The sequence below is a fragment of the Centruroides vittatus genome, unplaced genomic scaffold (genome assembly GCF_030686945.1).
Source record: "Centruroides vittatus isolate TY-2023 unplaced genomic scaffold, ASM3068694v2 contig_2604, whole genome shotgun sequence".
Classification (NCBI taxonomy): domain Eukaryota; kingdom Metazoa; phylum Arthropoda; class Arachnida; order Scorpiones; family Buthidae; genus Centruroides; species Centruroides vittatus.
This window is the reverse complement of record NW_027121655.1, coordinates 445,826-470,100: the sequence shown is the minus strand read 5'-3', so window position 1 is coordinate 470,100 and position 24,275 is coordinate 445,826. Positions and strand designations below refer to the sequence as shown.

Below are 24,275 nucleotides of genomic sequence, written 5' to 3'. Positions count from 1 at the left end.
TAAATTTTAAAATAAAATTGAATTTAAAATGTTTATCGTTTCCATTTTATTCAATAAACTTCATTTTAAAAAAAAAATAATAAATAACTCCTACTTCATTATTATATAACAATTTTCCCTCCCCCGTTTATTAATTTTCTAAACCACGTGCTGCCATTTTAAAAACGATCACGTGACTCTATAGTATTTTACGTCATAAACGTCGTCATGGCAACGAAATAAAATAGATACATAACTCAACGGAGAACATTGACACAAAAACTACGTAATTTTAAATTAAAAATTGTATATAATTAATATTTCCCTATAAAATATTAATAATGATTTTATATTTAAGTTAAAATAATATATTAATCAGTTGATTAATTGATGACGTCATGCGAAAAATTAACCAATCGTTATTTACAACTGTGGCGTTCATCGGGGAACTTGGAACGATCCTCTTTAAATGCGTTGGAAGAAGAATCGAATCGAATAGTTTTTATTTATTTATTTAATAGAAAAAAAATTATAAGGAAGTTATTAGTTATAAGAAGGCTGCCGTTTAAACTTTATTGTAATTCTGTAAATTCAGAATTGTCGAGTGAGAATGTCAGAAATAATTAAGAAAGGAGAAACATCTTCGGATAATCCACCGAAGAAAGTGATCGGTAAATGTTTGTATTTTGCAAAAAGGGGAAAAAAAATATCCTTTAAATTTAAATTATATTTACTTTTTAATTACTATTATCACTAAATATGTTAACATTTTATACGAAGTTTGCCATTCGTTCCAGTTTACTCGAGATATTCGAATTCCTGATTTTTTTTTTTAAATTTAAATTCAAATTTTAAAAATTTTAAATTATCCAATCAAAATCGATTAATTGCTCTTTTATATGTGCATTTCACTGATCTTCTTACACGTGTTTCGTTGTATATAAAATATGCATTTATCACATTTAAAAGTGGCTTCCATTATAAACAGCTGATTGAAGTTAAAAAATTCTTTCATATTCTTGAAATTTTCAACTTTTTCTTGTTTATTAAGACTTATAAGTCTCGAAATTTTATTATATCAATCCTCTTTTCAATAACTCTTGGCTGTTTTTGAAAAATTAATGGATCCGAAACAAGTAATTATTGTTTCCCAGCGACGAATGCAGTTTACGTAGTTATAATCTTGTCTTCGATTACATAATTAGGTGATTTTCAACATTTTCTGAAGTATAAACTCCGAAGTACAGTAGACTGTGTTTTAAATACTTCCACGGATGCTTTAACAGAATAGAAAATGTTTTAACTTGCGAATTCTGTTGTTTGTTTGGATTTATGAGGAATTTTATAATGTTTCATGTTTTATAACAAATGAAACTAATTCTAAAACAATACAAAATTAAAAAATAATTCAAATACAAATCATTCTGAGAGAAATTTTGTATTTGAAATGTTCAAAAACTTTTGTTCCTTGTAAATCCAAAAAAGCTCGTTGTCTAGTGAACATTTGTTAGATATGAAAATTTATACTTTAATGATAATTAGTATAGAAAATAAATTTTTTATAAATGCAAATAAGTAATGGATTTCTTCGAGTACTAGTTCGATTTAAAAATAAATATTTTTAGATATTAATGATATATATATATAAATTGATGGTATTTAGTTAAGAATTTACATAAATGTACTTTTACTTTCATTTATCTAGCTTTAATGTTCTTTTTATTGATAAATCATATGGATAAATTTACATTACTAAAAGATTACTTTCAGTAGTATTAATTAAAATTTCTAAAATAACTAAGAATACAAATTTAATTTTTGCTTGCAATTTAATCTATTTGTAAAGTGCCAATGAATTCTATTAGATATTTTAAACAAAATATCTCATTTTAAGATTTTGAGCTTTGTTATATAATTGAGAAATAGTTTCAAATTCAATTCAAAATTTTTTAAAAGATAGAATCAGTTCAATATTTTAACAATAAAGTTTATTTATGGGTTGTTGACTAAGGATGTGATTTTAAGCCACCAATTCATTTATTGGTTAAGAGGTTTGGCTGACCTTGTACTGTTTTAAGTCAGTTTCGAATTTTGAAACTAAGATTTTTGTGAATTAACTGTTTGCTGACTGTTTTTATCGTTAATTTTCTTTCTTTTTGTGTGTGTGTAGTGAAAAGTAATAAGTAATAATGTAAAAATATGATTGCTGGCAGTATATTCTCAGCATTAATAAACTGTTTCAATATAATATGAGAATTTATTTGAGGAGGAAAAACTCATTTGCTCTAGAAATTAAATATATTTTTTTTTTTGAAATTGAATAATAAATCTAATATGTTCCTATATTAGTAGAGTAGTATAATTTTATGTAGTAGTTATTTGATACGCTATGGAAAAGTTGATAGTTCTTAAAAGTTTGTTATATAATCACGAATGGATAAATTTAAATTTTGTGATGATATTGAATCTTCAATATTTTATGCATATGCTAAAGTGAAAATAGAATGTCTAGGTGTATATGTCAATAGTTTTACTTCATACTTGCTGGAATTTTTAAATTATTACCATACAAAGATATAATTTGAATGTATTCTTTATGGATGTCTATACATATGGGACAGATCTCCCCAATATCTTTGTACCAGCAAATTGTCCTCTCTTCAGAATATTTTATACTATGTGTATAGTACTCATTTCTACTTAATAAATACACTTCATTTTGCATATCCATTCAAAACATGACAATGAGAAATCTTTCTTACTTGTCGTTTCATTGGCATGTCACTCCAATATTTATTCATATCTACACCAATGGTGTTCTGGCTAAAATTTTTATATAAGAAGCTTATCTTTGAGTTAAATGATTTAACTGTTAAAAAACCTAATGATTTATATATATTTAATGCAATAATTACATTTACACAGGTTTTTAATGAATAATATAATTAATTTTTCTATCAGTTTATTAACAAATTTAACTGAAAATTATATTAAATATTCATTTTTCAAATAGTGTTTTTCATGTACAGTACCAGTATATGTTTGATAAGAGAAGTTATAAAAAAAATGTTGGGAGCAATTTTCAAACTTTAGAACTTTTTTAACAAATCAACATTTTTGACTTACTAAACTTGTTTTAGTACTTCAAGTATGATTTATTATAGGTTTTAATAAAATATGTATGTTGTGCAAGATTAGAAACAATTTTCAAAGTACCTTTTTTACAAGTTGTTTTTAACATTAATTTATAGTTTTAATAAATCATTTTCATGCATATTAAAGGTTGAAAATATTTGAGTAGTGGTAAATCAAATTTTATTGTTTTTTTTAACTCTCTAACAATTTATGTAATAAACAATAAAATGTTCATTGGTTGTTAGCTGTATATACTTATTGGTCACATTCTAAAAATCTAATATATAAAGTATTTTGTATGTTTAATATTTATTTCATGCTGATATATTATTAACATGTCTGACACTTGATATGATAAATTGACCAATCTCAATGCTTAAAAGATAAAATATTTCTTAAAAGTCTTAGACAAATTTATCACAAACAAAAAGCTTATGTAATTATGTAAGCTTTTTGTTTGTGAGTACAGAATTTACATAGTAACTAGGATACTTGGCATGAGTTGTTCAAATAGTCATGTTTAGTCTTTTTTAAGACGTGTTTTTAGAAATTTGTGGTAATATGAGGTGGGACGTTGTTATATAAATAGTATTCCTTACAGAAGATTAGTAATAATAATAAAAGATCTAAGCTCTATTCAAGGAATCTTACCTTTCCAATTATACCATATTTGTTACTACAGCTTGATTAAAAAACAAACAAAAACAACAACTAAAATGATAATAAGAAGATAAACACACACAGTATACATTTTAAGAGGAAGATAAAACTGTTATATTTTCATATGTATAACTTGTACCCCTTTCAGATTATCTTTTAACTTACTGGTTGTATTGAAAAGCACAAAAATATGGTAATATTAAACAAAACACAATAATTGAATGTTTTGTGGCCAGGAAAATCTTTAATAGCAAACGATAAAAATGCTTAAATGTGTCAGATTTGTATAAGTGACAATGAAAAATTGAAATAAAACATTTTAGTATATCGGTATTATTACATTAACTAGATCCTTCAAGGACATTTTCTATTAGATAGCAATTGTAAAGTAATATAGATTAAAATAAGAATTATTGCCAGGATATGTTATCACAATTATTTTCTCGTACTACTAAAAATTTGTAGTTATATAAAAATAATAATAATAATAATTAACTTTTATACATTTTTAATAGTTGTAAAAACAAATTTTATCTTTAACTTTTTAAAAATGTTTTAAAATTATTAGCAATATGTACACAATTTTTGATTTTGGTGTTTATGTTGAAATAAGAATTTTTAAAATACATGCTGTATAAAAAGTACTGTATTGTTTCAATATACCGTATATTTCCACAGATAAGACGATAGTTGAATCATAAAAAAAACCCAAAATCCGGGGTCGTCTTATAGGACAGATACAAAAAAATTAGATTCAAATTTATATAAATTAAAACCATTACTTAAAAAATGGACAAACTGTAATTATTTACTAGTAGAGAGTAGGGCACGTCCACAATAGAATAGCCCATACAACGTTTTTGTGAATAGTCAAGGCCATTACCCAAATACCCAAATCAGTGCGAACGTTTGCAACAATAGCAAGGCAGAAAATAAAATTTGTTCATTCAAAAAATTATGAATAGGACATAATTCCATATATGCTTTAGCCTACAGTATTATTATCCAGATGATGATTGCTGATCTAAACTAAATTCATAGGCCATTGATAGTTTGGGGGTCGTCTTATAGGACAGATATATGCTAAAACTATAAAACTTTGATGAAAATTTATACCTTGTCTTATCTTGGAAATATACGGTATATTAATAATTAACATTTACTGCAAAAGCTTTGATTCAAAATGTGTACAAAAAAAGTAATTTTAGCTTATGTATCTACTGTATAGATTTTAAGTTATAACATTGGCATAGTCTTTGCTAAACTTTAATATTTTCAGTTACAAATATTTCTGAAATTATAAAGCTTAAGCTGAAATTAATCAGATGTCTTCTAAATTAGTGAAGACAATCTTACTGATATAATAATTTTGTCTGTTTTTGAATTTGTTGTCGAATAATTGATGATCAGATATTTACTATATTATAGCTATTTCTTTGTATGATTTCTGTGTGTGAATTCTACTCATCTTCATCACAGCTGATGATATCACAAATAATAATTTCTAATCAGTTTACAATAAATATTTTTTTACATACTTTGATAAAACTGAAGCAGTAATTATAACTGTTATATTTTGATTATGGTATTTGAAAATTACAAAACAAAGATATTTTTAAATAATAATGTAGTTAAGTTATTGAAATTTTATAAAATAGATAAAATTCTAGGCTGATAATGATAATTTCTTCAAGTACAAATAAAAAGGGCAGGATATGACTTTGCCTTCTTAAGTTGAATGAAGATGCACACAGTTGTGTTGTCATATTTGCAGTTACAAAATGTTCCTTTATATACATTCTTCACATTCCACTATTTTACTTTCACTACTTTGTATTTCATAAAGAAACTGCTTCCTTATCTAATTCTTAAGATGATTCAAACAGTTCAAAGGTAGAATTAAGTGTAAATACTGTAAAATCTTGATAATTTCAAATGCAAGGGACCAAAATTTTTGGGATGTGCATTTATTGATGTAAGAAAGAGAAGAAAGAAGCATACTGTACATTTTTATTGTTGTATCATATTCTCTTTCTTTAAATAATCAGAGTATACCATCTAAAGCAGGCCTGGCCAGCCCGCGGGCCGCATGTGGCCCGTCACGTTAAATTGTGTGGCCCACTAAGCGATATTATATATCTATTAAAACTTTTGTTTCCTGTTATGTGTATACCAAAACAATTAAATAAATGAAAATTTGCATGTATCATTGTTATAATGCACAAGTGCGAGTACGAACTCTTGGTATAACAATAAAATCTTATTCATTTTGTATTTGTTTTACTTTTTTAAAAGCATGTTTGCCTAAATTGTGGCCCACTGTAATATTACGCGTAAACAAAGTGGCCCGCGAAACAATTTGGGTTGGCCAGGCCTGACCTAAAGCAACAAAGCTTTCCAGATGAAGATTGTTATTTAGTAGCAGCATACACAACACTATGAGCAAATACAACAGGTTTCCATCTTACCTATAAAGCATAACCTACTCATATCTTTACTCTATGCTACAGATCATGGCCATAAATAGACTAACTGAATACTTCTGTCATGCCTTTGTATTCTTTGATCCAAGAAGGTAATTGTACCAAAAAAAGTCAAATGACATTATTAAATAATCGGAAATAAATTTTTATTTCATCATACTGTTAATTCCTATTGTATAAATTCTGTTACATCTGCTAGAATACAATGGATATTTTCACTACTGCTTGGAGGAAATGGTTAAATTTGATAATTTTTTAAATATAGAAATAGTCTTTTTGTTGTATGTCTGACAATATCATTGATTTCCTCATTTTCATAGTGTCAGATACATTTTCAGCTGGTTCTGGTTATCTTCGAAGCTAATGCAAACCTCTGCATTGGCAAAGTAATCAAATATTTTACATCATGACTTTCAGCCTATATACATACAGTGGATGATTGGTTGACGAACAAATCAGATAACGAACACTTTTGCAAAAGATTTTTATGTTCAGACAAGGAACACATGTTCGGAAAACAAGCACCCCACAGAACAAACACAAGAAGCGATGTAAAATAATGAATACCGATTGGTCTTCCCTTGTCTTCAGGCAACAATTCAAAACTTTTCAGTGTGTGGGAGATGTTGACATCGACGCTCAACCTGGTATATACTGATCGGATAGTATTCCTCCGAACTTTGAAACTCTCCCTTGTAAGTCCAGCCTTTATTTTTCTGACAATTTTTTTTGTAGTATTCACAAGACTGTCGGACAGGCACTCATTAACTTTTGCATTAGTTTTTATTTTCAAAAGATGAGAGTGTAATAGCAAAGGTAGAGAGTGGGCGGGCAGTATGGCTTGAACAGGTCTACAGTAGGCAGCAGTTCAATCTTATCTAAGAAAGATTCTGTATTATCAAGAAGACTCAAGCAGCTTAAGGAGTAACAAAAATCACATCTGAGAAATAAAGAACATTGAAGAGCTCATAATGGAACCTGAAACTGATCTGATGACAGAAGAACACCAAGAAAGTCTGCAAGTTATGTCTTTTCTTCTGAAAAAGAGAATTAATGTTGATATCTACTATTAAACATTTTTTTGAAGAAATGTGAGGATGTCAGAACAACAGTCTTAGAATGGCGTCCAAACCAGGTTGAGGTTTTAATAGGCTTAAGAACCTCTACCATTACAATGCTATTAACTACTACTGAAAAATCCTGAAGAAGAGAGAGAGAAGCAATTGACATTAGACAGATTCTTTAACAACCACAAATGAAAAAAAACACGACTAATAAAAAATGCAAGACTGTGTGTATATGTATTTTTATATTACATATATACTTTCTTACTATGTTTATTTATATATTTTTATTTTTGGGTGTCTCCAGAACAAATTAATCAAATTCCCATAAAAACCTATGGTAAATCAATAATTGGTTAACGAACAATTCGGATAGCGAACAAAGTCTTGGAACGGATTATGTTCGTTAACCAATCACCCACTGTATACATAAGATCCCAAGTTTTCTTGATTATATCATAAGCCCCTAGGCTGTCCACTCTTCTACATTCTTATCCTGTTTTCAATTCTCTTGTAAGATGAAGTAGAATCTTTCTATATGTATGTATCAAACATGAAATTATACCCAGATCAAGAAGTTTCTATTTAATGGGGTAAAACACTAACCTGACATTAGACAGTTCAGTTTGACCTTTGTGGCTAGCAAATTATCCAAAAAGAGCAGAACATTTCTATTGCAAAAAGTCATTTCTGCATTAAATGTTTTTAGCCAGTCATAGAAAATACTTGATGCCAAGTATTTTTACAGTATGTTAATTCAAGCATAATGGAGAAAGATAAATTTGAAAAGACGAGATCCTTTAAGTGTATTATCAAGAGAAGTCTCTTGTTGGCTCTTTCCAAGTTAGAGCATACCATCACTCTTTACTTCTTTTCCTTCTGTGGTAAGTTATTCCTTTCACTGCTAGTGTTTGAGATGGCAGAAGATTTAAAAATTAGAACATGCTCATCAATATTGTAAATACCATGGTTGATAGTCATCTGTGGTGTCTTTCAATGATACTTTCCATTTAAATCACTTATCTTTCAACATCTACTAAAGCTTTCATTTAGGCATTTGTTAAATCTAGTTTTGAAATTACTCAATCACCCATTTGAAGCCTTGAAATCATCTATCCTTTTTTGCTTTAGCTATTTCTATAGCACATAGCAATATATCAGGAACAGGAAGATTTAATCTATGTACATTCTGAAACTAGTTGTATAAATCTTTATCTAGCTGAGGATAACCACATTTTCCACGTGCTTTCAACTAGATATAGAACAATATGTAACTTTAGCAATTTGCTTCTTTTTGTAGAAATTCATGAAACTGTAGTATGGTCAATTCCAAATTCTTGGACAATGATGTTTTTGTTTTTAACTTTATCAAATCTTTTCAGAACTATTACTTTTTCATCAATGGTCATATCCTTTTCTGTACTGGGGAAGTCCTCTTATATGGGAGAGAAAAGAGAGAAGTGTGCAAGATAACAGTGAAAGCATAGTAAAAATGTATATACATACATAATTCACTTAAATTTGCTTTACAGCAAATTGCCATTTGCTTTTGTTCTTGAAACAGGTCTTCCTATCATGTACAATTATAGCCAAAAAATATTTGCTTACAGCAAGTGGGAAAACTTTTCAATTTTGCAGTTTAGCAATATAGAAGTAGTGACTAATATTTCCTGTGTAGACTGCCATCCGGTGGGCTTGCAAATATTAAGTAATTTTTCTTGCAAGGACTGTCATCTAGCATGCAAATAGCAAGGTGATGCAATTATTGAAAATTTCATCATGAAAATATGCTTCACAAGGATGGGGAAATGCTTTTTCTCATCTCATAGTGTGTGTGTAATTATCAAGAGTGCAATTGTTGAGGTTTTACTGTAATTTATCTTCTAGCTAAAAATAATACTTTACACTTTATAAGAAGTTAGAGATTTTATATCAGGTTAACATTTTTGAAATCTATAGTTGTCTTCAGATCTGTTAAATTCTCATAAATCTAATGAACCGATATTAGAAAATACTAATATTCAAACCATTTGCTTAGAGGGCTCTACAGCATGTTCTAAGGCTCCAAATGGAAATAAATTTGAACAGCGGGTACTTCAAATGTTAAGTTTGCCATTTATTGAAAAAGAATCAATTGCAAATAATTTCATGTCACTGTAGCACAAATCACTTGCAGTGTTATAAATGTTCAATTTATCCTCCATTGTTGTCAATGTTTTTCCTTTTGCAAAATGGCTTTTTCTATCAAAAAAATAGTGTGTACTGGAATTACTAGAACAAGTCTAATGCTGTTCCTCTGTGACACTGATATCTTTCACGATACACCTGGTTCTTAAAAAACTCTGTAGCTAGAAGTCAAATCAGGTGATTGGGGAGGCCAAGTTGTCTCAAAACAACTGCTGATAATTTCTTCATTTTTAAATTGCTGCTTTAATAAATTTTGAACAGAATGGATGATGTGGGATGGTGTACCACTTGAATCTTGCCTGAATAATTTCCTGAAGGTACCTGCATTGTTGAAACTTGAGTTTCATGAATTCACCAACATGTCATAATACTGTTGTCCAATTACAAAACAAGTGTGGGCCCAGTTGGAGTTAACTTTTTCAAAAAATATATAGTCCAGTGCTGAAATTAAATTAACTGTTTGGTATGAATTTACAACTACCTTCTACCTTTGAAGAATACAATGAGATCTTTTGGATAACTTTTGAGGGTTTATCCTATCCAAATGTGACAGTTGTGAATATTGACTTCCCATCTAAATAGATGTGGACTTTGTCACTCCAAAGAATGTTCCATGGCCAAGTGATATCAACTGTCATTTACTCCAGGAACTGAAATGCAAAGTTATGTGAATTTCTGCATCACTGTACTGTAGCTGCTGTAGAGTATCTGGTATGGATAGTATCACATCTGATGTATCACTAACCTTAGTGGCATGTGGCATGTCCAGGCAACAGCTGCTACACTTACACTACTACATGAAGAATGATTTGATAAATTCATGAGAGCCATAGCCACATTTTCAGTGTGAAAAGAATCTACTTGTTTTTAACCTTTACCTGGTAGAACTCCAAGATGTCCTGCTGCTTTAAATTTAGCAATAATTTTGTGGATCTACACCTAATATGCTTTTGGTGCTGAAATTCTCTAACGACTGCAGTTGCATTGTTATTGTTCAGATAGAACAATTTACTAATAGCACTTTTTCCTGCAACATTTACATTGCTCATAAAGTGGTGGTAAGCATCTAATGCTTTCCTTTTTATAGAGCTAAGTAGTCAATGTGAAAAAAGCTATTGCTGCAATACCAGTTAGCAGTTTTTGTACTTTTTTTCAATTATCAGAGTTCATCATTTGAAGTACCTGTTATTCAAATTTCTTTCCATTTGGGGCCTTAGAATGTGCTCCAGAGTCCTCTAAGTAGAGGAACTTTAATTTTAACAATTTTGCATCTTTAGGAATACATCATATTTCAAAGTCACAGACTGTGTCTACTCCTACTTATTAGTATAAGCTTTATAACAGACACAAAAAAAAATGCACTCTCTTGTAAAGTTTTCATTGGTTTATTGAAACAAAATTAGAGATATAATGTTTTTTATTAAATCTGTGTATGATTTTGATAATGGTAATTAAATGTAACTTAATATTGATGTTTATAGTATGATTTTAAGAATGAGAAATAAGGGTCGCCATGTAGCTAGTAAAATGTTGACACACACCTATGGGAATCTGATTTTTCCCTAAATTGATCATAGATAATATAGGATGGAATATCACTTTGCAACTTTAACCTCTACTGGACAACCTGTTGTTGGGCAGGCTGTTCTGTAATGTGTGATCAGCTATACAATTTTAATGTGATAATATCTTGCATTAACTAAGCAATTATTGTTTCAAAAATTTTTATTTAACTATTAGTTTTTACTTAAAGCTTCAAATTTATTTGAAAACCTTCACTTTCAGGAAATTTGTTAACCCAGTGCTTCTCGTGGTTAGATTTGTAACGCCGTTACTCAAGAGATAGCACTGTGCTCACCCTACATATTTTCGTATTCGTAATAATTTGTCTTGAGAAATTTTACTAAGATAAGGAAGTTTTGTTATGAATAATACATATTTTAATGTTTTTTACATTACTTCAGTTAGAATACATTAAAAACAATTTTGATATAGAAACAAAAATTTTATCTGATCAGATCAATAAAAACAGAAATATGGTATCTGAAATTATTGTTAAACTTAATTATAATTTCTAATCAAGTTTGAATCTGTTCATTCTGGATTTTTAAAATTGCATTGTTTGCAGATTGTTATGTGGTAGCCTATTGCACCAATCTTCAGATACATGTTACTCTTAGATGCTTTTTCTTTATTCTGGTTTGGGTAATTTGCACACTTTTCTCTTGATACCGATGTTGCTTTTGAAAGATCTGGTTTTTTCTCAACACTTCCAGGATTTTCAAACAGAGATCCTCACTCTTGTTGTCTGTGAGAGCGGAGCCTAAATTTTATGATAGTACATATATAAAATATCACTTTAGTGCAATTAGAATTGTACAATTTTAAGTGCAAAAAAAAGATGTTGGATTACTTGCAAGTGAGCACCATGCTAACTTATCCAACACAACTGAAACAAAGGCAGATTGAAAGCATTAGTGATGACTATTATTTTTAATTCCAGTATTTTGTTGAAGGAGATAATCGGGTAGGGAAGCAGACGAGAGTTTGGCCACAAAACTTCCAAGAAGCCAGAGTCAGTGTTTAAAAACAAAAGATGGGGTGCAGTGCTCACTCTTGAGTAACAGTGGGTTAATTGAATAAATGTATTTCATATCTATTGGTCTCTGATTATTCTCTTATTATTCTGTGCATTTTTTAAAATTTTAAAAGCTATTTATTCATTGTATATAATAGATATATCTCAAAAATTGGGTAATTTGTAAAAATACCACTCACTAAACCATTACCAGTTCATGTCACGAAAAAAGAAAAATTCTTACAAAAGTTTTCGTCTATGTTAAATAGACATCTTCAGGTCTCAACAGTATCGATTTCACAGGTGGAAACTTTCGTAAGAATTTTTCTTTTTTGTGACATGAACTGGTGATGGTTTGGTGAGTGGTATATAATAGCATCATCATGTCAGAGATATTTCTAAGTAACTACATAAACAAAGTGTGATAAAAATTATATCTAATCAATCTTATATTAAAATGTTTCAATTACTCCTGAAATTAAAAGCAACTAGACTTATGGTCTATTCTGTAGAGTAATTACAAGTATGTTCATATGGGTATGTTCAACTTTTTGAATTGGGCAAAAAATGTACAGGTCCTCCTCACTTTACGACCTATCTGCTTAATGACCACTCGCACTTACGACCAATCAAGTTTCGACTTGCAATTCGGGGAATCTCCTTTCTCAGCATGGGTGTCGATCAGTGGCGATTGGTAACATGCAAACTGAGCATACTATAGGCTTACTATACACTTTTTAGTCAGTTTGATGTAATTCAAACAATTGCGGGCCTTGCCAATGCGCTTAAGTTAGATGTTGAAGTGGAAGACATTGTTGAATTAGTGCATTACACTGATGGAGAGCTAACAAATGAGGATTTAATAGAGTTAGAAGCGATGCAGCATTTGGAAGAGGAAGAATGGGAAAGAACTGAAGTGAAAAGAAATTCATGGTACATAGGTTAGCTGGTGTGTTCTCTGAAATTGATGCACCTATGTTGGAACTTGAGGCTATGGATCGAAATACTGAACGTTTTAGTAAAGTTGAATGTGGGGATGAGTGAACTTTTGAAGTGCGATTTTTAGAGAAATTTATCAAGAAAAAGAGATTACAAAGCAAACCACACGAGTTTCTTTCCGACTGTTACATCCAGAACTTCCGCCCTTGAAGGTACAACTTTTTATCGTCGTCATCTCCCTTACCTGGACCCTCTATAGCTCCAGATAACCAAATAAATAAATATGTACATATGCATGTCCTTTTATGAATAAATTTGAAGTTTGTGCATAATTTGTATAATTTTACAATGATTCTATATTTCTGGCACAAACTCCTCACTTATCGACCAATTCGCTTAACAACGTAGTCGTCGGAACGGAACTCGGTCGTAAAGTGAGGAGTACCTGTAGTTTCCTAGTGTCATAAAGTTGATAACACTACATTTGTCATAACCTACTGAGTAAGCTGCTTTCTTCGAATTGTTATCTTGTTTTGTTCCTGTATTATTGTTTTTTAAGTGAAAGGTGTTTGTGTTCATGGTGAGTTTTGCACTGTGCAATTTATGGGAGCAATGATGCAATGTAAAGTTTTGCGTGAAACTGGGGAAAACTTTTATGGAAACATTTCAACTTTTGAATCAAGCTTATGGAGGCAATGCTCTAGTGTTACAAATGCTCATAATGCTCATATGCAGTGTTACGAATGGTTTATCCATTTCAAAAGTGATTGTCAATTAGTTAACCAGAAAAGCCTTTGACCTCAACTGATGACACTCATGTTCAGAAAATCTAGGATCTGGTATATGCAAATATTCATCTGATGTTGGAGAACTTGCAAATGTTGGGATCTCAATAGGGTTGTTCCATGACATTTTAACAGAAAATTTGAACGTGCAGTAAGTTGCAGCAAAATTTTTCTTGTTTGATGATCGAACTGCAGAAGGAAAATTGAGTGGACATTTGCCTGGAACTCCAAGAAGCCAACAATGACAAAACATTCATGCAAAAGACCATAACAAATGATGAGTGTTTTATGGCTACAACATTGAGACAAAAGTTCAATCATCACAGTGGGTTGGCAAGGATTCTCCACACTCAAAAGAAGCATGACAGTCTTGATCCAATGGCAAGGTGGTGATTGCTGTTTTCTTTTTTTTTTTTTCCTACTTCAATGGAGTTTTGCACTTTGAATTTTTGCCTCAAGGTCAAACAGTGAACTAAGACAACTCATGGTTCTTTCACCATGACACAATGTGCCTGCTCACTCAGCCTTGTCAATTTTGTGCCAAAAATCAAATGACTGTTGTCTCTAGCCTCTCTACTCACCAGACCTGGCTCCTTACAATATTTTCTTATTTCCAAAATTAAAATTGGTTCTGAAAGGATGCCGCTTTGACACAATTGATGACATTAACAAATTCATCAAAAGCATTGAAGGACAGTCTGAAACAAGCTTACCAGGACTGTTTTGCAAAGTGGAAACACTGCTGGGATGAGTGTGTGAATAGGGGAGGGGCATACTTAGATTATTGATCCTTGTCACCTTCAAACTTGAAAAATAAAATTTAAAAAAAAAGTTATTTTTTGAACAGACCTTGTACAAAATTCTGTACAAATCATAAGTTTATAAATTAAATATGAAGATCACTGCTTTTATATATGTACAAAATGTTATATAAATAATATTACACTGTTCTTTGATTCAAAGTATGCAAGACTAAAAGGAATGTTTTCAATGATTACTGTAAATAAATGCTTTTTTTCAATAAACTACTGCTAACTTGGACAGTTTTTTCAAAACAATAATTTAAAATTTCTTGACAATATAAAATTTATAATTAGTGTTTTCAACATCCAGAACTCTTTGCAATACAGTGTTTTATATTACTGTAGTTGATAAATAAAGACTAAATTGCTGTATATTGTACTGTCATAAAATTTTTGAACTCATTTCCTATATTAATAAATTCAGCAATATAATCTCAGCTCAGTAAAACTGTTTAAAGCTGATTGTAATAAATTACTGTACTATATATCCACATTCTCATTTTTCATGTCATTAGAGAATCCACCCCAGTAACCTTGACTTGCTAAACTTGTACATTCTTCACTCCCTTATTAGTCAGAAGTGGGTTTACTGTATTTCTATTTGTGTAAATATGTATATTAAAAATGTGTTGTTCAGTGAGTTCCTAAAGGTAAGTTTTTGTAATTATAAAGTGCATATTTACAAATTAGATTTATTTGGGATGGACTTGAACATTAAAATAAATGTCATTTTTAGTGAAAAAGATTTTTTCCATTTTGAAAATAACAAAAAATTTTAAACTTAAGTATTTGAACATTATTTCTTGTCACGTTAATGCTTGTTTGAATAACTGGGTTTAATACAGTTGTAGAATTTTTAACAATTCCTAGGTTTTTTATTTATCCTTTAATATTTCATTGTTTTAATCACTCAGAATTATCAGTACCTCCATAAATATTTCTCCTCCTAAAAGTTTGTGGTCTTTTCTCAGTGCTGCTCATGGATTTTGTTCTCGCTGCTGTTATTAATTCCCTGAAGAAGTCAGATAAGAAATGAAGATTTTCTTTTCAGGTTACAGGTTAGCTAATTTTTACAATAAAAATGTGTAGTTTTTCATTCTCGGGACTGGAGTAAACAAGGTGATTTCAGCAAGACCCAGTTGGCTATATCCACTAAATCAGCTGGTGAAACTTTGAGTCTGTTACATAGTAAACATACTTATCTTTAAAAATGTTTATGCTTGCCAAGGTTCTGGACTTCAAATAACTGTTTACTCTAAATAAAGCATATTTATTTTAAATGCAAAGAAGCTGATTGAAAAAAAAGGATGATTGTGTGATAAACCAAAAGGATGACAAGCGAGAAACGAAAATTATGAGATGTTATGTGCCAGATGATTTCTCCAACATGCTCCTTTGAGGTGTTTGCCATAAGTTCACCACCCCTGCATTAGGTTTTAGGTAGGATTCATTATGTTCACATGTCATTGGAAACTGTCTGCACTGCATAGAAGAAGGTATGGCTAATTACAAAAGAGAGCTGTCTAGTTAAGTTTCTGGATCAACCAAGGGATGACAGGTATGAGTAGTTAAATTTATTGCAAAAAATTTTGGGATAATCTTGTTGAAAAACACAACACACAAAAACATGGCTGAAGCTGTTTACAGTTGAGAAAAATGGACTTTACATGATAAATTTTCTGGTAGATGTATTCAAGAAATAGTTCTTCTGTTAAAGTATTTATACTTTCTCACTTCTCTTGGTGCTGAATCCTTTTTCAGTTCAATCCTGTTCATCTATGCACAGATTTGTCTTCAACTGCAGCTAATAAGTTCATCATAAACTAGATTCTAATGCTTCTGCCATGTTCACCAACAATTTGGAGCCAAGCCATGTGTTGTTCAGCTATTATGAGGCTTATGTATTCTAATTGATTAAATAAATAACATCATGGAAGTTAATTTGCCCATTTCTCTAGAAATAGAGCTTTCCACAACTAGCAACATACTGAAGACATGAGGTTGGTCTATGACGACATATTGTCAGTGACCCAAGTTGCTTAGTTTGCTGCCAGCTTTAGTACTACTTACTACCCCACTTTATGGACTGCATATTTTCTGTATTATAATCAATCTAGATAATCTGAAAATGAAGGAAATAATTGTTATATCAGAATGCAACGATAAAAAACTTACAAATAACTTACTATAATCCTTCTGATGACAAATGCTGTAATTTTTACCTCATCATCAAAACAATTAAAATATTAATTTGTTTAAAGTAGGTATTAGTTCTAGTACAGATATATAGTATCTGCTCATTGTAATCAGTTTGGGACTTGCTTTTACTGATAACCCATGTTGTACTTGAACACTAAGGATATAGAATGTCTAATCCTGGTATGGAAATATGCTATATTTAAAATCTTTAGATGTCTTATGTATAAGTTTTGTCTTAGTATTATTATATGGTCAAGTCCTTTGTTTTTGTCTGTCTTGATCTGTAACATTTTGATAATTGGGTCAATGTAATTATTAAAAATTTGTAATAAATGGAAAAGGTTTTGATTTAAAATTTAGTTTGTATACTAGTACTTTTTATATATTAACAGGACTTATTATACTGGAAAATACGGATGCAGATATTTAGTTTTACAGATCAAAAATAATGTTCTTTATTTAGTTCACCCGAACACATACACTTTAAACTTGTGTTTTGGACTTGTTCGTCTCCTCAGCAGGCCTTTAAACGACACTTTCTACAATTAACAATAAAAAACATTTCTTGATACAATTATAACTAAAATTAATTAAAACACAATCATTTTCCAACAATAAATTAAATTTCCGACAATGTTTTAATTAATTTTAGTTATAATTGTACCAAGAAATGTTTTTTATTGTTAATTGTAGAAAGTGTCGTTTAAAGGCCTGCTGAGGAGGGATGAACAAGTCTGAAACACAAGTTTTAAGTGTATGTGTTCGGGTGAACTGAAAAAAGAACATTATTTTTGATCGATAAGACTAAATATCTGCATCCATATTTTCCAGTATAATAAGTCCTGTTAATATATAAAAAGTACTAGTATACAAAATTTTAAATTAAGATAGAAAGGACACAAAGGCATAATAATTAATTGGAAAATGTTTTGGTTTAATGTTCTAAAGATTCATTATTAAAGAACTCCTGACGATTGCCTATGAACTAGTTTGAAAATATATTACTGTTTAAGGTGGTGGTTTATTCTCAAGCTAAATTATATTATGGTTAGCTTGTACTGATAACATTAAGCAGAACAATTCTGGAATGATTGACTCTCATATTAAAACAATGGTAAAACAATTTGAAAATGAATAACTTGATTTAATTATTATTAACACCTTGCTTTCTACCATCGGTATTATCTTTAACAACAGATGACACTTCTTACTTCAGTTATAAACTCTCATCTGTTGTTAAAGAAGATACCGATGGTAGAAAGCAAGGTGTTAATAATAATTAAATCAAGTTATTTATTAAATGATGTCTTTGCCAGTGCTTTAAATGATTAAAAAATATTAATATTTTTTAATCATTTAAAGCACTGGCAAAAACTGATAACTGATTATGATTGCCCATTATTGTCTATATGCTTAGGCAACGGCATAAAAAGATGGCCTGTTTATTAGGTGATACAATCAAATTTAGGTTTTTTTAAAGTTAAAACGTAACGTTAAACAAGTGATGATAACATCCATGATTATAATTTTACTGTGATTCTACTATGTTTGGTAGAGAAAAATTTTTATGAATGACTTCTTATTCTAACAATATATTTTTGAATATTAATCAAACAAATGCACCATTTAATAACAGATCATTATGCATTTTTTTTCAATATTAGTAGCTTCCTTGATTCATTTTAGATATTGTTCTGCAGATATTTAGATTTTACTATTAAAAAGTAAATAAGAATTGTAATTTAAAACACATTAAATAAATTATAATTAAGGTTTTTATAAGCTATTCCATTTTTCATAAATTGATATAATAATGAGTTTTCTTTTTTCTTAGCATCAAGAGTCCTTGGGACAGTGAAATGGTTTAATGTGAAAAATGGATATGGTTTTATTAATCGGTAAGGTTTTTAAATTAAAATTTCAAAATATCTACTAGAAATAAAATTAATTTTTGTACTTGATTTTCATAACCGATAGATTATTAAATGTCGTAAAATTTTTACTTAGTTTAAAAAAAAAAACAAATTTCTTTTTTAAATATGAATAATTATTTTAATGAAATGTTCATATAATACTTATTATACTTAGTGTAATAAAAAGAATTATTTAATAAAGAAATTTTAAATTTTTTACAGCAGATAATTTGATACAAATTATAAGACTTAAATTATTAATATATAAATTGAATTTTAAAATTGATCCATGGAGAATAATTTTTACATTAATTTTTGTTTTAAAACGAATAAATTACATAATGTCACTTGCAGTGCAAAATATTTAGCACTTACATTTTTTTATATAGAATTTTTATTTAGAATTATTTATTTTTAAAACTCTAGAAGTACTAAGATTAGTAATGCCAAATGAAGCAATTAATGCAACATTCTGCTAATATAGCATCTAAAAAACTTTGAGATTAATATCTCAAAACACACTTTAAATTATATAGCGAATTTTATAATTGTTTGAAATATTGATAAAGTTGAACAATTTAAGATTTTTGAATTATGTACATATAATTTATAAATATTTTATCAAGATTTTAAACACAAGAATACATATTCTAATGAATAAAGGCCTGTAACAAGTCGTGTTGTCAGAATTTCAGATTTACTGTAATTTCCTGCTTGTAATCTGGTGAAAAAAAGTAAAAATGCAATCCCTGTGCGCTAAGTCACTAAGACATATTTTGTATTAGACGGCACTATGTTGGCGAGCTTCATATTTTTTTGGTCACAGGTCACCGTCTTGTTTGGTCTGCTACATCTGTATGGCATGGTGTCTCCCCTCGTCCAGCTTTTATTCGTGTTACATATAACTGTATATTTCTGTGCATCATTAGATTCATTTATTTGCTTCAGTTTCTGACAGGTTATGGGCCCAGGATTGCTTACAAGCAAAGAATATCCATTATAAGAAGTAAGTAAATGGATTTATTAGCTAATACGGTATGGCAGGTCCTAGCAGATTCTCAAATATTGAGAAGTTGAACAAGAGCAATTACAAACTTTGGAAAATGCAGATGAGAAGTGTCCTCATATACATGACCTGTGGAAATACATTGACGACACTGAAATTTAAACCAGAAAGAAGCCCAGAGGAATGGATCAAGCAAGACGCAAAGGCATTGGCACTAATAAATCTAAGTCTTAGTCTTGGGCAGTTGAACCACATGAAAAACGCTGAAACATCTAAAAAAGCATGGGACGGATTTAAGGCAATATTCCAGTCATGAGGTCCCGTTAGAAAGGCAACGTTGTACAAACAGTTACTACAAATGGAAAAAGGGCAGAATATGACAATTCTGCAGTACATAAATGAGTTCATGAGTAAAGCTGATCAACTGAAGGAAGCAGGAATCGAAATCCTGGAAGAATTACTATCGATTATGCACCTCAGATCACTACCGGATGAATATGAAAATTTTAATGTAGCCATAAAGTCACGTGATGCCATACCATCGCTCGAAAACCTCAAAGTGAAATTAAAAGAGGATGAAGCAAGACAGAGGGAGTGCATTACAAAGCTAACTGAGAAGTCACGCATTGTTTTCAGAGGGAAAGTCCAACTGTATAAAGCAGTCACGAACAAACTCTAGAGAAAATAATACAAAATTCAGAGGCCAAAGATTTGATGGAAGATGTTACAACTGTGGTAAAACTGGACATATTAGTAGAACCTGTAAATCGAAAACAAAACAGACATAAAAGTTACTAGTGGTGCCCTTACTACAATCGCATGCAATGTGGAATTCACAAACAGATCAAAAAAGTGGTATTTAGATAATGGTGTGACAAGACATATGTGCAACAATAAATACAAATTCTTAACTCTGGATCAAATTGAACAGTCTAAAGTATATACTGCCACAGAGAATTATGTGCAAGCAGTTGGTATAGATGATGTGAATCTCAATTTGAAAGTAAATCAACGAGCAATAAGTTCCATAAAACTACAAAACGTATTACATGTACTGGAATTGCACCACTACCTTTTATTGGTAGCAAGTTTCACTGACAAAGGATACATTGTTGTATTTAAGGAGAATTATGCTATCATCAAACGAAAAGATGGTACTATGATGCTAACAGCTACGAAATGTAACCACCTATATGTTGTCAATGAAGTGGAAGCCAAACGATTTTTTTAGCAGAAACTACTGACAAAAACCTATTAAAGTGGCACCAAAGATATGGGTATATAAATATTAATGATTTAAGAAAAATGAAAATTGAACAACTGGTCGAAGGTATGGACCTTTCAACGAATGCAAGAGAATTAAACTGTGAAATACTTTGCAACGTTTATTGATGACTGTACATGCTATATGGAAACTATAATGCTAAAAAGTCACTCAGATATTCTCCAAGCATTCAAAGTTTATAAATGAAGAGTCGAAAAACAAACAGGTCATCGAATCAAAAAGCTACATACAGATAACGGTAGAAAATATTTATCGAACAAATTTAACAAATTCCTCGAAGAAGAAGGAATCGTATGACAACTAAGTGTCGAATACACCCCACAGCAAAATGGTGTAGCAGAACGTGCAAATCGGACACTTGTCAAAGTGGTGAGGTGCATAATGCTGCAGGCAGGTCTACCTCAGTCACTATGAGCAGAAGCAATCAATACGGCCACATTTCTACGAAATAGAAATGCGACAAAAGCCCTCGATGCAAAAACATCGAATGAGCTATGGTTTAAGCATAAACCTTATGTTGGTTTTTTTAAAATTATTGGAAGTAAAGCTATAATGCTGTACAAGACTCGAAAACAAGGAAAATTTTATCCAAAAGGTGACGAGTACGTGTTAGTCGGATACTCGAATGAGTCAAAAGCATATCGACTCTAGAAACCATGCACTAAGACTGTCATCATAGCACGTGACGTGAGATTTCTTGAAATAATCCATACAAGTAACACTTCTCTGAAGAGTATCTCTGCTGAGCCAGATCTTGCTGCTGAAACACCAAATGACATGTGTATAATGCCGCTAAATCAGACAACAGAGATAAACAGTGAAGACGATACAAAACTAGATGAAGAGTCTGATAATGAATATAACGTGGACAAATATCTTCAAGAACAACAACAAGAAATTCAAGAGGAGAGTCGCATGGGCCAATGAAAACAAGGTCGTCCAAAAATTCAAAGAACGGGAGAACACAGAAGACCAAGAAAAGCTTATCAAGTTGTTCAAGGCAAAATTCCAGACCCCGAACATGTATCTGAAGCGTTAAATTAGGACAATAGAGAGGCATGACTAACCGTCATGAAAAAGGAATACAAGAGCCTACATGAGGAGAACACGTGGATCTTAGTACCGAGGCCAAACAACAGGAAAGTGTTAACAAATCGTTGGGTGTTTAAAACAAAAACCAACCAACAAGGTGACATAGAAAAGTATAAAGCACGACTTGTAGCTCAAGGTCCTACCCAAGAAAGAGGTATAGACTATGATGAAGTTTTTGCTCCAGTTGCTAGATACAAAATAATAACATTATTAGCTGCCTCTGTAAATGAAGAAATGCACGTACACCAAATAGATGTAACTTCTGCTTACATGCAAGGTGATTTATCTGATGAAATATACATGGAGGAACCCAAGATGTTTGTCATGGCCAAACAAGAAGATAAACTTTGCAAACTATTGAAACCTTTATACAGATTAAAACAGTCTGGAAGAGAATGGTACAAGAAGTTATACATGGCATTATCACAAGTATTGGAGGTGGGTGCACAGCAGCTGATCCATGCGTATTTGGGAAGGAAGACGATCGAGAGATACTCATCGTTTATGTAGACAATTTAATATTGGCATCAAAGAAGATTGAAAATCTTGAGACCATTAAATCGAAACTAAAGTCAGCATTCAAAATAGTAGACCTAGGCCTTATAAGTAACATTCTAAGCGTTGAAATAAAGAGAGGACCAACAGGCAGCATCCATCTGATGCAAACAAAATATATTAATGAATTGGGTAAGAGATTCAACCTAGTGGATGCAAAAACTGTCGCTACACCAATAGAGTTAAATATGAAAATTTCAAAGGAAATGGGTCCAATCTCAGAAAACGAGAGACAAGACATGAGAAATTGGTCTTATAGAGAGCTTAAAGCCTACACAGATTCGGATTAGGCTGGAGACATAGACGACAGAAAGTCGTGTACAGGTAACATTCTGATGTTAGCCGGAGGTCCAATTAGTTGGAAGTCAAAGAAGCAGATATCTGTTGCAATGTCGACCATGGAAACAGAGCATTCACTCTAGCTGAAGCTTTGTGAGAAATAACATACATAAAAAGACTGTTAGTACATATGGGTTTTAAAAGATGTGTAAAAAACCCCACTTGTGTTTACTGTGATAACCAAAGTGCAATACAGTTGTCTTGTTTGGTCTGCTACGTCTGTGTGGCAGGTGTCTCCCCTCATCCAGCTTTTATTTGTGTTACATATAACTGTATATGCAGTTTTTCACAAGTGTAGTAAATATATTGACGTAAGCTATCATGTCACTTGAGAATTAGTCAAAAGGGGGGAAATTGTGATTTATCATTTGAGGACGGACCTAATGATCACAGATGTCCTAACGAAACCGCTAACAGGAACTAAGTTATGATAGATTCGTGAAAATGTTAAAATTAAATTGAAATAATTGATAATTGTTATGTATGTGGCACACAGCGATAGAGGGAGTGTGAAAGGAAGCAAAAATGAAATCCTTGTTTGCTAAGTCATTAAGACATGTTTTGTATTAGATGGTGCTATGTTAGCAAGCTTCACATGTTTTTGGTCATAGGTGACTGTCTTGTTTGGTCTGCTACGTCTGTGTGGCAGGTGTCTACCCTCATCCAGCTTTTATTTGTGTTACATATAACTGTATATTTCTGTGCATCGTTAGATTCATTTATTTGCTTCATTTTCTGACATAATCTGCAAACTATGTTAAATCATCATTAGAGTTTGATAGTGTGGATAATAGGCAGCTGCGTATATGTGATAAAATATTTTACTTTTAGTTACAGTAAGAGGTTGTCTTGACATGATAAAATGTGGCAAGGTGTCTTATGTTTACACTGGAAAACTTACTCATTAAAGTTGTTTAACTAGTTTGACTGTTGACGTATGAATAAAACTAGTTAAGATGAACTAATTCAATACATCATAAATTTAAGCTAAACGTAGTCAAATAAAACATGTAACCTTGTTATTGGATAGTCTGTGTTTCCGATTGGAGATTCATATGAAGTAAAACCAGAAATGCTGTAATTGTGCCATCTCATTTCGAAAATGATTATTTACAGATATAAATTTGTATTTCATTAGAATTGTAATCTAAATATGTTTATATATCATTGCTTATTACATGTATTAACTTTATTTTATAGTTTGAAAGTAAATGATAGTAAATATTAAAAAATAAGGATTAAGTTTGCTGAAATTATTATGAAGGATGCAGTA

General features: G+C 30.7%; 1 protein-coding gene across 1 annotated transcript in view; it reads left to right on the top strand.

The window, feature by feature from the left end:
- Positions 1-379: 379 nt before the first annotated feature.
- The window catches only part of LOC136971575 (putative uncharacterized protein DDB_G0282499), a 37,452-nt gene continuing 13,556 nt past the window's right edge, over positions 380-24,275 (top strand). The window contains exons 1-2 of the mRNA XM_067266040.1: positions 380-650; positions 18,647-18,710. Coding sequence (XP_067122141.1) covers positions 590-650; positions 18,647-18,710 — 125 coding nt within the window. The 5' untranslated portion in view covers positions 380-589. The remainder of the gene's footprint in view (positions 651-18,646; positions 18,711-24,275) is intronic.